Below are 15,683 nucleotides of genomic sequence, written 5' to 3' on the forward strand. Positions count from 1 at the left end.
TGCACCGTTGTCTCGGTCCGGTCCATTGCCTTTGTGTTTAGTGCGATCCACAACTCCGATATCAGCAAGCGCTGTTGCTCTAAAATGGCGCCCGCGTCCCACAATGCATTGATCACGTGCAAGTGTCGCAAGATTTCGTCTTGGTTGCGTGATCCAAGTTGGCAGCATAAACAAATCGACGGGTAGTTTGGACACTAAACAATCCAAGGCAACAACTCAACTCAAGCCAAGACAAAATTTTCACCGAATATTCACCGAAAAACGTGCTAACCGGGGCAGAAGTTAACCGAGGTACAGTTGTACTCAGTAAATTTATAGAGAAAAAAAGCTTTGTACTTATATAGGCCACACCGGTCTATAAGCCGCAGGTGTCCTCGTCGTTACATGGGATATTTAGTGCACAGAAAGATGTTCCACACAAAGATTTTTAAAACGTTTGATTAAATAAAAGATTTTTTCCAAACAGTGCATGTAATAGTTAAACAGTAGCTTACAAGAAAAGTAATTAATCGCAGTCATCACAGTTAGTTTGCGCCGTCCTCTCCAGCAATTAGAAACTCCTTGGTAGATTTTTGACACACTTAAAGAAAGACACATCATGAACCTTGCAATCCTACCTCCACTCGATGTTGCCAGCGTCACTCGTTGATGAGATGTGAGACACTTTTTTTCATTGGAGGTCAACATCTGCCGTGGTCCAAGCAGTCCAAACAGAAGCTGTAGAAATTCTGCACTTGTTCAAACTTACTTAAGATTTGTCAGATCAAAACACTATCGCTGCCTAAGACTTAAAAACGTGGTATTAGCGTCCACTTCACTCATCCAATTTGCTACTTCCTGAAGTTGCACTCTAAGCATCATGGGTACTGTAGTTCTTTTACCATAAAGTAGCCGTGTCACTGTACCTGTATAAGCCACAAGGTTCAAAACGTGAGAAAAAAGTAGTGGCTTATACACCGGAAATGAATGTATCTTGATTCTGATTTGCATTTTGAATGAACCAATTAATTTCATCTTTCCAAATTGCTTGTATTGTTCATATTCATCTGCGCTTTTTTTGTCCTTGTTCGCCAGCAAAAACAGTAAACGCTTTATTCAGCTCCAAGTATGCCAGTGGCCTGAGTCAAAACATGAGCTCAGTATTTACTCATGATGCTCGGCAGGGAATCACGCACAAGTGGTCAAGTTCCATGACAGCTCACATGTAGTCCGGGATGCTTGCTAAGCAACACTAAATTGCCTAATTAATGGTCTGATGTGAAGCCTGTTAAAGGGGGAGCTAAATAAACATTTGGAAATCCAATCTCCACACAAATGTAATGTCTGTTTTTTTTTCAGCTCTGAAGATGAACTTGTTCTTTGGCTGTGATGCAAGGATTGTGCACGAGGAAGCTGTCATCTGCTGTGCATGCTACAATTACTCTCATGCTCGTCTCTCCTTTCGCTCTGTGACATAATTAATGAGCTGCTCTAGTCACCATACACACACACACACTTGTCTAATTGCGCTATCGACATGGTGCTGTCAAGCATGATGACAGATCAGGGAAGGTTTGATAGGACACAGCAGGCAGTTTCTTGACAATTGGCGGAACTGTTGCTGGTGTGATTGCCAGGTGTTAAATTATGGAATTATTTAATTTTGAGACGACAGCTTGCAGTTTTCTCCTGTTCTTTGCATCTGTCCTCTCACTAACCCAGTACAGACTTTGCAAGCAGCGACATGCTTGCTGCTTTGGACCACAAGCGGACAGCAGCGAAAACAATCTTTACAATTATTGTTAGCATTTGTTTTATTACTTTTATTACTATATACAAAGCAATGCAGTTTGGAATTCCACAGGAGTTTGTTTATAGCGGTTAATTGGTTCCAGACCAGACCAGCCTAGGATATTTATTTCTTCTAAGCTTAAAAAGCCAAAAATTTACCACTTCCACACGGAATGGGAGGATATTTTTTTTTTTTCACTCTATCATGTTGGACATTCCGTGGCTGACTTCATGACTCCATGCAGTGTTAAGGTTGTGTAATGTAAGGTAATAGTGACCAGAATACTACATATCACTCGTATTGCAATATGTTTTGACTAATAATAGACCATACAGTAGTCTACCACGAAACAACGAGCCTTTATTAATTAATAATAGGAGCGGTATTGCGAGGGATGACTGTATCTCAGCCGAAGCTGTGTCATGAAATGAGGTAATGCTGGAGAAAGCGCCCACTTCCACAGTGAGTGAAAAAGATACTTATCAAAAAGCTGCTTGTATCTGTCTGATCACTGCTTCCTTAAGCTCATACAATAAAACCACTGATCCTCTGATTACTCAGGCAATTGCCCTGCCTTGTTAATGTAAGCCATGTTAATAGTAATGTTTGATGTCTCCGTAATCTTCTGATCTTAATCCAGTGCTGATCTTTTCCCTGGGTGAGCTCTCCTCTCCACCCCCCAACCCTTCTAGAACTAATCTCCATGCTGTCGGTTGCATTTTATAAAATGTGATGGCGGTTCAATCTGCACTTAATCATTTTAATAAAGTCTCTTCACAAACTAGTGGCTGAATATTGAGTGACCGACCTAAAAAGAGTGCGAGTTAAAAAGAAACCAGCGCCTAAATTAGCATATTAGGTATGGGAAAACACAGTACACCCATAATGTGTAAAAGAAACATCCTTCTATGTGCATTGAAGGATGCTTGCTGTCACGTAGGTTGCTTGATATTCACTTCACATCAAGATGCAGTCAGTGGCTGCTGGCTGGAATTCATTCAACGTGAAATTCCATTCTGCCTCTTTCTGTATGAGTTGAAGGAAAACATCAGTGCTCTGTATTTTATTTCTGAAATGATTTATTAACTCATTCAACACCAAAGACGTATTTACAAGTATATCTTTTTGTAATCCCAAACGCCCGGTCTCAATAACCTATTTATGTCTTTACCTTTTTTTGTGTGCGAGAGGCGATGACGCAACTCTCCACTAATGCATTTCACTTCAGAGCACTTTTAAGCTTTAGAAACGGCCACAAGGTGGCAGAAGTGTATTTGATGAGAGCTCGGCAGGGATCACGTGAATGCAGAAATTTTAACGCATGCACGCACACACATAGTTCAGTTCCAAATGTGAAAATTGTAAATAGTTCATGGCGTTATATTTGTAAATAAATTGCTATTTTAATGAAAAACAACCCCTTTTTGTGCTGTTTATGTTGGTGTAGCTGTTTAGCTATTTCAGCTGTCATAAAAGCTAAATATAGTCAAAGTGAAAGTTATGCTTGAAATGTATCTCCCTTTTCTAGATGGGAACTGATATTTTCCAGGAACCTACCTATGTTCTGTGTGCCTTGAAAGGTCAGTCAAAATCACCCAAAATGGCCGCTACTGAAGCGGTTGTCTTTTGAAAAATGTCTGGGATTGAATGAGTTAATGAACATTTTGACTGCTTTCCCCTAAAGTATGATTTTGTCACTGCAGTGCTGTAGTAGCTGTGCCGCTGACCCTACAAGTCAGTTGGTGAGATCTCCTGAATGAAAAGAACAGCAGGACAAACGTGGTCAAGGTTAGTATGTATTTGACTAATGATGTGCTGGCAGTACTTAAGCACGGCGCTCATCAATATGCCGAGTGGCTAATGCCAGCCTTGTGTCAAATACTTGCTGCACGTTGTTCAGCGCTGTCCACTTCCTCTTACAGTATAACAGGCGCTTTGTGTAGGCGGTACATACAGTATTTCTTCATCTTAAATTGAGTCCAGTCACACATGTTAGACGTTGAGGTTTAATATTGGCATTATTCTGTTCAATGTCTCCAGAATTGACAACATTCAGAACTGTAGACTGTAGACTGGTAATGCTGACAAGCTCATAAGTAGCAAGGTAGCTGTAAGTACTTTATTTAGATTTATTTAGCACAGGGGTCCCCAAAAGTGCAGCCCCGGAGGGCGTTTGCGGCTCCCAGCTTGTTTTTAATGGTCCGTCGCACATTGTAGAAATAAAATTAAACCAAAAAAGACAGCAAAAATGGGGAAAAATACAGCAAAAAGGCAAAATGTAAAGTGATGAAGCTGGAATGTTGATACTAACAACTAATAATAAAATAAAGCTTTGTCTATGCTGTTTGCTCCGTTTTTTACTTTTTTTCTGTTTAATTTTATTTCTTCTATGGGCTGCTGCTGCTTTTGTCATCACGGATGAGCATGTGAGGTGACGACGCTCATTGACTATTTAGCTTGTTAGCCTCCCTCGTAGCGAACAAATTATGGTAATTAAAGAGAGAAGGGGAGTGCTATTGCAGCTGGAACGAATTGATGCGTTATAACAGTCACTTTTATTTATCAGGCCGTTCACGGAGGTGGGCTGTACGCCCTCTGAATGAGTCGTATTCAGACAGGACATAATTAGATAGATTTTTTGGGAAGAGCGTTTGCAGGGGGAAGAGCAAGCTGGTGCCTCAACACAGGAACATAATCCAGAACTGCAGCAAAATGTGTCCCTGCAATGTGTGCTGATTAGGGATGTCACATGACCTCGTTTCACAAGATCTCGCGAGATTAAAACGTGACACAAGTTATCTTTCAGAAAAAAAATGTCTCATGGGCGCTCGGCCTGGGACGATAATAAATTAATGAATCAATCACACAATAAACTCAAATGATCTTGATCATTTTGCCGGCCTCAATACATCGCCATGTGCATGCGTGTCTGCTTGCCTCCGCTCTCGCCTCCAAACAGGCAGGAGGAGAGTTCACTCCGTGCATTGGATTCAGCACCTTGTTCCTTAGAACAACGGCATGAACAGAGTGAGCCTTATGTCAGTCATACAGTCTCTTAGTCTCGGTGGGTGGAGGCGGGGCCGCTAGCATACACACAGAGTGCAGAAGAGTGGAACATAGTAGAAATTAAGTGAGCAGATTGTGATATAATGTCATATATTGTTTTTATTTTTTCATTGAAAAGTCATGTTAAAATCTCGTCTCATGAACCCAATTTGGTGTGTCGTCTCGTCGTGTGAACCGAGTGTCCCGTGACACCCCTACTGTAGTGGCGACTGCAAACAATGTTGGCAGGTCCGCAGTGGCGCGAACACAGTGGCAGATGTAGGTCAGGATATTGTTCCATATTGTTGTGATTTGTTGTTTGCCTGCTCCCATTTGGTGTGCTTCTGATGACAAACTGTCGCGTTCTAGCGCCAAAAACAATCTATCCTGGGAAGACGAGAACACAGCCTTCTGAGCCACATAATCTGTGCAAATCCTTTGGTACAATGCTTCCCCATTATGAAAATAGAAAACATGAGCGTTCGACTTTTACGCCTGGAGGCACCCTGCTATTCTGCATTATTTACAAGGACAATTACGACCAATTCCTGTATTTATATTACAATCTTTGCTTATATATGGTGACCTCATGAAATGTTGTTAAAGGTTCCATTGTCCTTTCAGAACCGACTTCTTGTGTGGGCCTGCAAATAAAGGACTCATCTGCAACAATGCAAGCAGGCAAAGCATTGCACTAGAGGAGAAATACAGCGTTTCTACGGATGTGACAATTCAATATTCCAGACTTAAATAGATTAGAGCTGCAACAATTAATTCATCAATCGATTATTGATTATCCAATTAACAACTATTTTGGTATTCGATTAATCATTTTTTTTAGGTGTTCACGATAATTATCGGGGCGATATGAGGGGATTATGACATCATACAGAAAAATCTGATAACATTAAAAATAGCTCAGATAATTGATAATTAAAAAAACCAAACCGCTCCCATGAGGAGAGATTGCCCGTGCTGTGTGGGCCTCCTCTCATCCACCAGCTCCCAACCAGATACCAAAGAGAAAGTTCTCATGTCATTTTGTCTTTTGCAATCCACTTCATCTGAAGGTGTACAAATGCTATTAGGCTGATCTTGAGCACATTGCACAGTTGCTGCAGGGGCACGAGGGGAGGAGGGGGACAGGCCCCGAATACAAATAAAAGCGCTCAACTTCACCTCCCCTGTCTTGAGAGACGGGAGGGAGCAGGGGCGCAGTAATTGGAAAACACCATAGCTTCCTGTTCCGGAGATAGCCCCCCATCACCCTCTCTACATGTATACACCTCCACGGCACTTTCCACCTCCATGCTCCAGGACACTTTTGTTTAAACCAAATTTAGCACGAGAGGTGTTTCTAGAGCATTTTCATAGGTGATTTAACGTTGCAGCTTTTCTTCAGTTTAAATGAGGCTAAATTCTATACACAGTAATATACACACACGGGCCATATACACACCTCGCTGTCCCCATTCAGCGATTGGCAGTGTTATCAGTTAGCTGTCATCAAGTTCATAGTACCACTTACATGCGAGCTGTAAGCGTCACGTCATTATTATTGCTAATCGGACAATGCAGTACATAGAAATGTCATACGGGAGGCGCTGCAGTACTGTCCTCTTCCTGAAGGGGTGTGGGCGTGCATGATCTGGAAGTTGCTATTATATTGTTGTTGTTATATTAACTTATTATATTATATGAAGTTGTTATTATATTGGATAACATGAATGTAAAAGTGAGGAGTATAGAGGTGTTATTTCATGTCTACAAGGCTCCAATAATGCTAAAAAACATATTTAGAAGGTCGTAAGCAGGTTTTCTATACTCTCACTACAGAAATATTCCATTTATAAATAAGGAATCCTACTTTGCTGAAATTCATTTATCACGTCCGGATCTGGAACCAATGAACCACCATAAACGAGGGACCGCTGTAAAAGCTACATACTGTTTCCTTACATACTTGACATAACACAATTTCATTTTCTTCTTTTCAGTACTACAGTGCATTGTTGCATGACTCTTTTGTTCTGTATGCTACTTTTTTCACAGACGTTCATAATTTAGGTCAGCTTTTGAATACGGTGCCTCAATTCAGTCATAGATATAAGAAGCACTTGCCATGTATTAACTTACACACTTACTATTCATTAAAGATAAATAGTACATCTTGCACACCTGTGTGTTTGGGACGTATTGCTTTTAATGAATAACAGGAGGAAAGGGGCTGCGTTACGCAAAGAGGGTTAGGTAGTGTTCTGCATAAGGGAATACCTTTAGCGAGAGTGACTCTTCATCACTCAAAGTGCAAGTATTAAGGGTTATTACGGGGCTTGTCGTGACGCCCGGAGGGGAAGGAAAGTGAGCCCATTCTTGCATCAAGAATCTCTTTGTTGCTCCAAGTGCATAGCAATTCAACGTGCATTAAACTCCCCGTGTTATTATATCACCACTTGGGTCTAACTCCTCAACTGTCATGCTGATGATAAAAGGAACCGTTTAAAACAAGGCAATGGTCAAACAAAGAGGATAATGGCATGTTTATGTCTCTCGCAACGTGATCCATCTGTAAATGTCACCATCAGCTGTCCGAGGTAGATGTAGTTCTGACTGAAAACGATAAATGATGACTTGGCAGAAAAAAGTAAATCATGTATTTCGTTTTGTCTTATCCGAACAAAGCGTATCTCAAAGGGCACCTATTATACCACGGCATGGCCTGTGTTCTCCCCACGGGCGTCATTCTGTTACAGCCTCACCTCGGGCAATGTAGAAAATAGCAACATAGAAGAACAGAAAAAAATGCAACTGCAATAAAAGGCTGAACGGATTTGTTGGCTTAGCCGCAACTTTCTCCGGCACGCAACATATTAGCGATGGTAAACCCAATTCCTTTTACTGACTCGAGTTTTTATGAGTCACTCATTAAAGTGAATCGAGAACTCCATTCACTCCATTCACTCGGGTCAAAAAATAGTCCTTTACTCACGCGAGACATTTATACGAACAAACAGTGCGTTTTCTGTGCGTTCTAAAGATATAAAAACAGATAAAAAAAGAGGTGCTTAGAGCTGAAAGGCACGTAATAAGACGGCACCTATTCCGCCTATAAAGCCTTCTAAAAAAACAGCACTGTGGCCTGCATATTAACCAAGCTACAGCGACATGGTTATTATCATTGTTATTAACATAGTTACGCCAAAGAACTACTTTACTCCCGTAGTGACCCCTCGCCACACCACACCGGCTAGCTACTAGCCAGCCAGCGACCAGCTTCACCATGCACTCGCATACCGTGCCTCAGTCCTCTGGCAGAAAGGTAACGTTTTTGTATTTGAGTTTGGAAAAGTTAACGCTAGGTGTAGCGTTTCTTTTTATGTTGCTATGTGAAACCAGTGCATCCACGAAGGACGTTCCGCTAATGCTTAAAATGACCCAAAATAGGGCAAAATACTGTAAGTATTGCATGTTATCATGGGTGTGCCTGTTACTACATGGTCATAGCGTGGATATAAAACCATAAAACCTTGTTGGAGGTTTTTGGAGATGTTTTAATAGCTGCATTTGTAGGCGCAATACAGGTAGGCGTCTCCCATTACGTGCATGAATTGCCTGCCTTTTTATTTGAGCTGTTTTTATATCTTTACAACGCACAGAAAAGAGAGACACATAAAGGTTATGGATGATGGGCAACATGTTAAAAAATAATACAGTTTTCCTTTAAGGATAAATCAATGTTTCGGCTGGACGAGTGCTTTTGAACATCAGGTTGAGTTATTGAAAGGCTTCCGTCAGGGTCATATTTTCATAGTGGAAGGAAATAAGGCCAAAGAGTGAGGCTGTGCCGGCAGAGGAACGTTGGGGTGAAGGTGCAATTAAGGATAATAATGGAACTGTAAAGAGGAGCAGCAGATTTGTCTTCCAGGTCTAATCAGTAGAGGGCGGGTAAGCAGAATTAGCTGCCTCGCTGTTGACTTTCTGTGCCGTGCCACTTTGTCACAAGGACGACACGCAAGGAAAAGACGAGACAAGGTCAAGCGCATGCCAATCTCCCCTGCATAATTCTTGCAGGCATGGCAGGGTCCCCTCTTCTACGGGACAATGGGGACAGAGGCACTTTAGCACTGGGCTGCACCGCTCAGCCTCTGCATCATTAAACCGGGCTAAAAATACACAACCCACCCATGTTTCTCTCTTCGCAGAGGACCAGTTAATCACCACACCTAAACAAGCACGGGTGCTTGTTTTGGTCTTGGAAGTGCACGTGAACCAAGGTCATGATAACACAAAAACCCTGTTATCTGGTGCTAATGCCCTGTAAGTCATACAATCATTTGTGATGGCACCAGTGCAAGACAGAGTCACACTCTCGTGTCACTTTGGTATTAGCGCTCGTTCCATGGCCGTTCCTGCATAAGTCAATCAATATCAGTTATCTTCATTCATGTTTGTGACACCTGCAACACTCGGCACATAACAAACACATATACTGTAAATAACATGAGGGGCATATGTAGAACCCGACAGAGTATCATGATTATACGCGCTCAGGATATTTTTATTACTTCCGTCTAGTGCAAAAGTGAGAGGTATTGTTTCACTTCATGTTTTATTATTATTTCTATCCACATATGTTTAGATATACTTCATTGTTTGTCAGTCTCTGCTTTGGGGTCCTACGCCGTATTCTAGCATTCACATGAGCTGTATAAAGGTGAGTACGTGTTTGTTTTTCACTCTTTTTACAATTTGACTGTACAGTGGATGCCCGCACATTTGCCATGCAGCGTTCAGACCCACTCTGACCCACTCAGACCCGCAAACTGGCTGAATGTTTACATTTTTATTTGTTTTTCTCTCAAAATAGGCCTTTTTATTCCGCAGAAATCACATCTCAAGTCAGTAAGACTTTACAAATATGTGATAATACCACAAACCAGAGTTAAACTGGTGCCTTCTTTTGGCAGCGCGATTTGTGGCGTTTCCCAAATTGCTGCGTTTTTTTCGTTTTGTTTTGTTTGTGAAACTTTGCTGGACGATAATTGTCCAACAAATTATTGTCGATAATCGATATTATTAACATTTTTTGAGACTCCTATAGAGCAGCTGCACACAGTAACCCGCACAGAAAGCTGTCTCGACCTTTCACACTCTGCACCTCTTCCTGCAGTGTCTCCTGCCTCCCGCCCAAACATGGACAAAGATAAACTAAGCAGTGTATTGCTCTCATTATTGACACTTCCTCATCCCAATAAGCCTGTCTCTCCCTGTTTTGCAACCCGACATGCAACCACAAGGAGAAAAGTGAGGATTTCTTGATTATTCATTTCTTTCTTTCTTGTTTTTAATTTAATTCTTAATCTTTTTATGACTCTATTTTGTATGTGCTTCATGTGTTCTGTGTACATTGTGAGTAACTTCGTTGTTAATTTTGGTGTACAGTCCAACTTAAGAATTGTCGGAAGAAACAAACCAAAAACAGGACCTCCTGAGGATGGATGGAATAATTGGACATATAATACAGCATGTTCTTCCACTGACAGTCTCCTCCGTCACTCGGTCTACTGGTTGTAGTGCTGACTCATATTTCTTTGTGCAACATCTTGATGTTATCTTGGACTGTGTTGACTGTACAGTCAGAGGGATACCACTTAAACAACAACAATAAACTTCCCTGGATATCAAATGTTTATCAAGTCTATCAGAACCATCACGCTTCTTGTTTCCACGCTCCTCAGATGCCATCGCCCTATCAAACATCCACTGTGACTCTCTTGTAAAATGGATCCGCTTTCCAAGTGCGACAGGACTATTTGCGCCGAGGAAGAAGCGTGCAGCCTGTCAAGCGGCACTGCGGCACCGCCATATCCCTGCGCCCCGGTCCCCGCGTCTCCGGGATCCTGGAAGTCTGAGCGGGGGAAGAGAGGAGGGCGCGTTGGCTTTGCGGGATCTATCTTGTCAGCTCCAAACCTACTCGTGCTTTTATTATATGAAATAAGTGACTGAAGACCTGCAACTTATCCGAAAGGTCCCACCCCCACTCGCACGGGTTTGCATTTCTTGGTTTTGCATGACGTGTTTTGGAGAGAGAGAAAAAAAAGAGGCTTGCTTTTGTTGCGTGTAGTGTGTGTGCGTGTGTGTGCGTGTGCGTGTTGTGGTGGAAAATGCTGCCCGGGCAGGAGGCAGTGCCAGTAGGCTGCTGTTGTGGGCTAGACTGGATTACAGAACCGGAGATCTCTATTGACAGCACCGAGCAGACAAAAAGAGACTGTGAGCGAAGACAAGGGAAAGAGTCTTTTACTAGACTATAAAAAGCCAGGGCGAGTGCTAGACCAGTTTTCTACTAGAGAGCGTTTTTTGTGTGTCGCTATTTGTGCAGTGTTTGTGTCATCAGATGAGTGCTTGCACGGGACATCAGGTTGAATGCATTCATTGTGGTGAAGGTGCATTTGCTTTTTGGCTGAGAAGAGAGGAAGCAGCATATCTTATTTTATTTTTTGCACTGGTTGCTGCATAGTTAAACATTTGCATGCAGGAATGTTGAGTACATACACCCTGAAGCAAATGTGTTTGGGGGCTTTTGTTGCAATTATGCACGATTGAATCACTTTGCAGGAGCTCCACTCCAGGTGCATTGCAAGAATGAGTCACATGACAAGATAACCTGTGTCCAAGGAGACAATGTGATGTTGAACACGCTTGTTGACTGTGACAAATTGTTCTGGCATGTGTGGTGATGCATTAAAGTTGCAATGCCGCTGTGTGTACAACATCTACCAGTATTGTTGTTCAAGGACAGGCTTTTGCAGTTTTAGAAATAAATCGTGATGTGATGATGGTCTGTTTTTGTTATTTTTGTTATTCTACAATTATTTGATGGTTACAGGTAGGCATGGGCCGGTGTGGTCACCTTCGGCAAAAACACTGTAATGCTACGTTATTATTCCATAGTTGCTGGTCGCACTTTTCCACAAAGCTCCGTTTCCGTGTCATGTGATTGATTAAGTGGTTGTTGCTTGTTGTTGAGTGTTGTTAATATGTTGACCGACACCGGCGCTGCTCAGTGCTAACGAGGCAGCTAACAACTTTTGGCAACACATCGAAGCCCAGGACGTGACAAAGTATTTCCACGTAGTGGCCGCACTGGACCTCCATATCGTAGAAACGGTACGACGCTCATTTTGAGTGGTTTTGAAACCGAGACTTTTTCAAGCCGTGGTATACCTTGAAACAGGTAACTGGCCCATGCCTAGTTATTTATATTTGAGCTGTCAAATTATGACAGTTTTCAATCAGATTAATCACAGTTTATGAATTAATTAATCATGATTAATCACCAATGTCTGAAATATGCCCATTTTCATTGTAACAAAAAGATAAATGACAGACACGGTGACATATATTTAATATACTGTATGTTTAGTCACAGCTCCAAATGAGCTGCAGGCTGGAGCATTTCAAAGTATTTAGACCAGTATTGCCATTTTCAAACAATGCAATTTTACCCTCCATCCATCCCTCCATCCATCCATCCATTTTCTATGCCGCTTGTCCTATTAAGGTCGCGGGCGTATGCTGGAGCCTACAATTTTATCCTCCATAATTAAAGTGGACCATCTTAGGCATTGTTGTTTTTTGTGTGGGACATAGAAGATTGCTTGGCCGCTCTTTAGTAGTTGTTGTTACTCACTGACGCCCAGTGGTGTCCTACGACCTGCTCTTATTGTGTTGATGTTTGGAGTTCAGAGTGTCTGCGAATGCACCTCGCGGTCGTGTGGTGAAGAATGACAGAGTGTTGTCCCGTGGAGGAACAGACAGACGTGTGTGTGAGTTGGAGATTCGTATGTGGGCATGGAATTGTACTGCTGTTGATGTGTTAAGGTAGGAATGAAGTTTCTACAGTGTTAGACTCTGTGTACATCTGTGGGGACGCACCGTCATGACAGAGAGGTGTGGATTGCCATGATGTGTGCATGCGTAAATTACCTAAAAAATGTTAATGAATTCATTTAGTTAGCCCTCCCCCTCGTAATTTTTTGCAGCCTCACCAAAGTCCTGTCAAAGTTGTGATGTTTCGTCTGAAAGTGCCTCCGCAGGTTACAAAGTAAACACATCAGCTCCCTGGCAAGTTTTCATTGTGTATTAACAATATTATTACTATTCTGTGTTTTGTTTTTAGAGTTGACATTTCTTTAAACGCGATTTATCTTCTGCTGCTGCTTCATCGTGACACGTACACCTCACTGTTGCCCCCTGCAGAGCGGAGGAAGTTCCGCAGGAACGAGCGCTTCTCTAGTTAGCCTGAATGGTGTCCGCTACTGGTGGTTGACCTGAGTCGTGGAGTTGTCTTTGTTTCCTACCTTTCTTACGTTCTTACTGTACGTCCTGTACCTAATCGTGAGTCTGTGCATGTCTGTGTTATAACCTCAATTACAAACCACAATGTGTAATAAATGACAGATGTCCAATTGAGATGGCAAATTTTTCTGTGGAAAAACTTTTAAAAAATGTAAAAAAAAATAAAATAAAAATTGCACAATCCACATGAGACATGAACACACGTCTTTCTCTTTCCTGTGCGTTCTAAAGACATAAAAACAGCTAAAAAGAGGCAGCTAATTAATGCATGCAAACGAACGCACCAAAGCCTGCTGTTAAAACACCTCCAGAAAAGTTTTATGGTCTTACACCCTTGCTGTGAGCATGTAGTAACAGGCACATTCATGATAACCTGTAATACTTGCAGTATTTTGGTCATTTTACGCATTAGCGGAACTTCCTTCCTGGGCGCATTGATTTCACATAGCAACATAGAAACGAATGGTACACCTAGCGTTAACTAGGTTAACAAAAACACAGCGGCAATATGTAGCCTTAACTTTCGGTAGCGGACAGGGGCATCGTGAGAGAGTCGCTGGCGCGCTGTGTGCGAGTGTGCGGTGAAGGTTGTTGCTAGCTGACTAGTAGCTAGCCAGAGTTATTCGGCGTTACTGTTAATAACTATAATAATAACAATGTGGCAGTAGCTTGGTTAATATGCAGGCCACATTATGTAAATGGAGCGTTGTTGGTCTTTTTTTCAGAAGGCTTTATAGGCGGAATACGTGTGTCCCATTACATGCATTCTTTGCTGCCTCTTTTTAGCTGTTTTTATATCTTTAGAAAAAAGATTAAGATTAATGGCCTGAAAGATTTCGGGTGTACTCGCATCGGTCCACTCCCTGCCCTCACACTGCTTGTACCGTCACTTCCATATCGCTGTATTCCCTGATTTTGTGGATTATTTCTCGTCCTGTTTTGAGTCATTCCGTAAGAATTTGCGAGCAGCCCTCACGTGCAATCCCACCTCTTCCAATCGTGCCGTAGGAGCTCGGATCGGAGCCCTCGCAGTAACCAGGTGCAAAGTGGGCCCAGGCGCGGTACAGCTGGCCGAGTGCGAGTACATTCGAAGGCACCAGACGAGACAGTAGCCATCCTCATCAAACATTCATCTTGCATTAAAGAGAATGGCACAAACGTCTGTATAGTCTGCCACACCATTTGGAAAACTGCCTCATTTACTACAAATCACGGTTGCACTCTGAGTGATCATGTTGCAAATTGCTTGCTCTCTCTTTCCTTGTCTGACAGGAAGGCCGGTTTGCAGTCCTTGTGTAAGAAGAACAGCAGATGAGGAGCGATGCGACGTAACGTGCTGCACTCCCCGTGGTGGATCTTGCTCCCTCAGCATACTTTTGCAGAAGAAACAACTTTGCTGTTATGCTGTTTCATCAATCAGTTTTACGACGCTGTTGAAGGATGTGATGGACTGCTGCTAGAGACCGATGGTTGCCTCAATGCAGTTTTACTTTCCCTTTAGAAGGCTTCACCTGCTGGATATTACGTGGTTACCTTGGATCCAACTTATCGATAACATTCACTTGGAAAACCCCCTCTGGGACTCGAGTGGAGTTGGAGCACCTCCGCTGTTGGGCCTTTGAAGACTGCTTCTCATTAGGATAAGGGTTTATCTGGAGCTTTCCCATGAAGGACATGGATGGCCCTCGATCCAGTGGCCTGCACAAGAAGAGGAAGTCAAGGTCAGAGAGGACTCGAGAAAGGAGATCAAACTGGATAAGTAACAATCATGTGAAGGGCTCTGTCTTTCATTTCTCGTCCGACTCGGAGCGAGAGGGCGACAGGAAGCCCTCCTCGTCCCGTCCTAGACCGCCACGGAGAAAACGAAAGGAGTCTACTTCTGCTGAGGAGGACATTATTGATGGCTTTTCCATCACTGGGTTCGTGACCTTGGAGGCTCTGGAGGTAAGTACTGAACCATCAAGCGATAACCTTATGAACTCTCTCTCTGTGTTGTGTGTCTGGCTCCGCTGTCCAGTTGGAAATCTCGTGCAAATGTGCTTGTTCAAGCCAGCGTTTCGACTCCACCGTTATACTGTAGCGTACGCTGGGTATGATGTGAGTGCTGAATCACTTTAAGTGCAGCGCTTCCACCAGACATGACTATCAATGTCTCTGAGAGGCGGCTGTTTTTGTGTGTTCAGCTCTGGGTTTATTTTCACAAGAGTTTTCCAGCAAAGTGGTACTCCACATGTGGGATGTTCTGCTTCGCTTGGAGTGGCTGGTGTGCTTTCCTTCGCTCACAAGTGGAAAAAATCTATTTGATCCTTGTCACAACAATTTAATCGGAGTGGCAATAATTATGATCTCTTTTTGGCGCAGGCAGCCTTCCAGTGATGTTTTGGTCTGAAATGTGACGCGTATCAGAGCGTGTCGTGGGATATTGTGTTATATACTGTATGGGTGACACGTTTTCCTAATACAACAGTGTGCAACAAGCGTGCAGAACAGCCCTCTTTGCCATTGATTC

The 15,683-nt window shown here is 42.7% G+C and overlaps 1 protein-coding gene across 13 annotated transcripts in view; it reads left to right on the forward strand.

Annotated features, from left to right (window-relative positions):
* The first annotated feature begins 10,717 nt into the window (after positions 1-10,717).
* auts2a (activator of transcription and developmental regulator AUTS2 a) overlaps positions 10,718-15,683 on the forward strand; it is a 288,099-nt gene continuing 283,133 nt past the window's right edge. For 8 of the 13 annotated variants that reach the window (XM_054755140.1, XM_054755150.1, XM_054755147.1 and 5 more), the window contains exons 1-2: positions 10,725-12,944; positions 14,451-15,118. In XM_054755140.1, the coding sequence (XP_054611115.1) occupies positions 14,840-15,118 (279 nt within the window). In that variant the 5' untranslated portion in view covers positions 10,725-12,944; positions 14,451-14,839. Of the gene's footprint in view, positions 12,945-13,002; positions 13,195-14,446; positions 15,119-15,683 lie in introns of those variants that run through there. The other 5 variants (XM_054755141.1, XM_054755144.1, XM_054755142.1 and 2 more) reach the window with 5 other exon arrangements.

Source organism: Dunckerocampus dactyliophorus, chromosome 16 (assembly GCF_027744805.1).
Source record: "Dunckerocampus dactyliophorus isolate RoL2022-P2 chromosome 16, RoL_Ddac_1.1, whole genome shotgun sequence".
Classification (NCBI taxonomy): Eukaryota; Metazoa; Chordata; class Actinopteri; order Syngnathiformes; family Syngnathidae; genus Dunckerocampus; species Dunckerocampus dactyliophorus.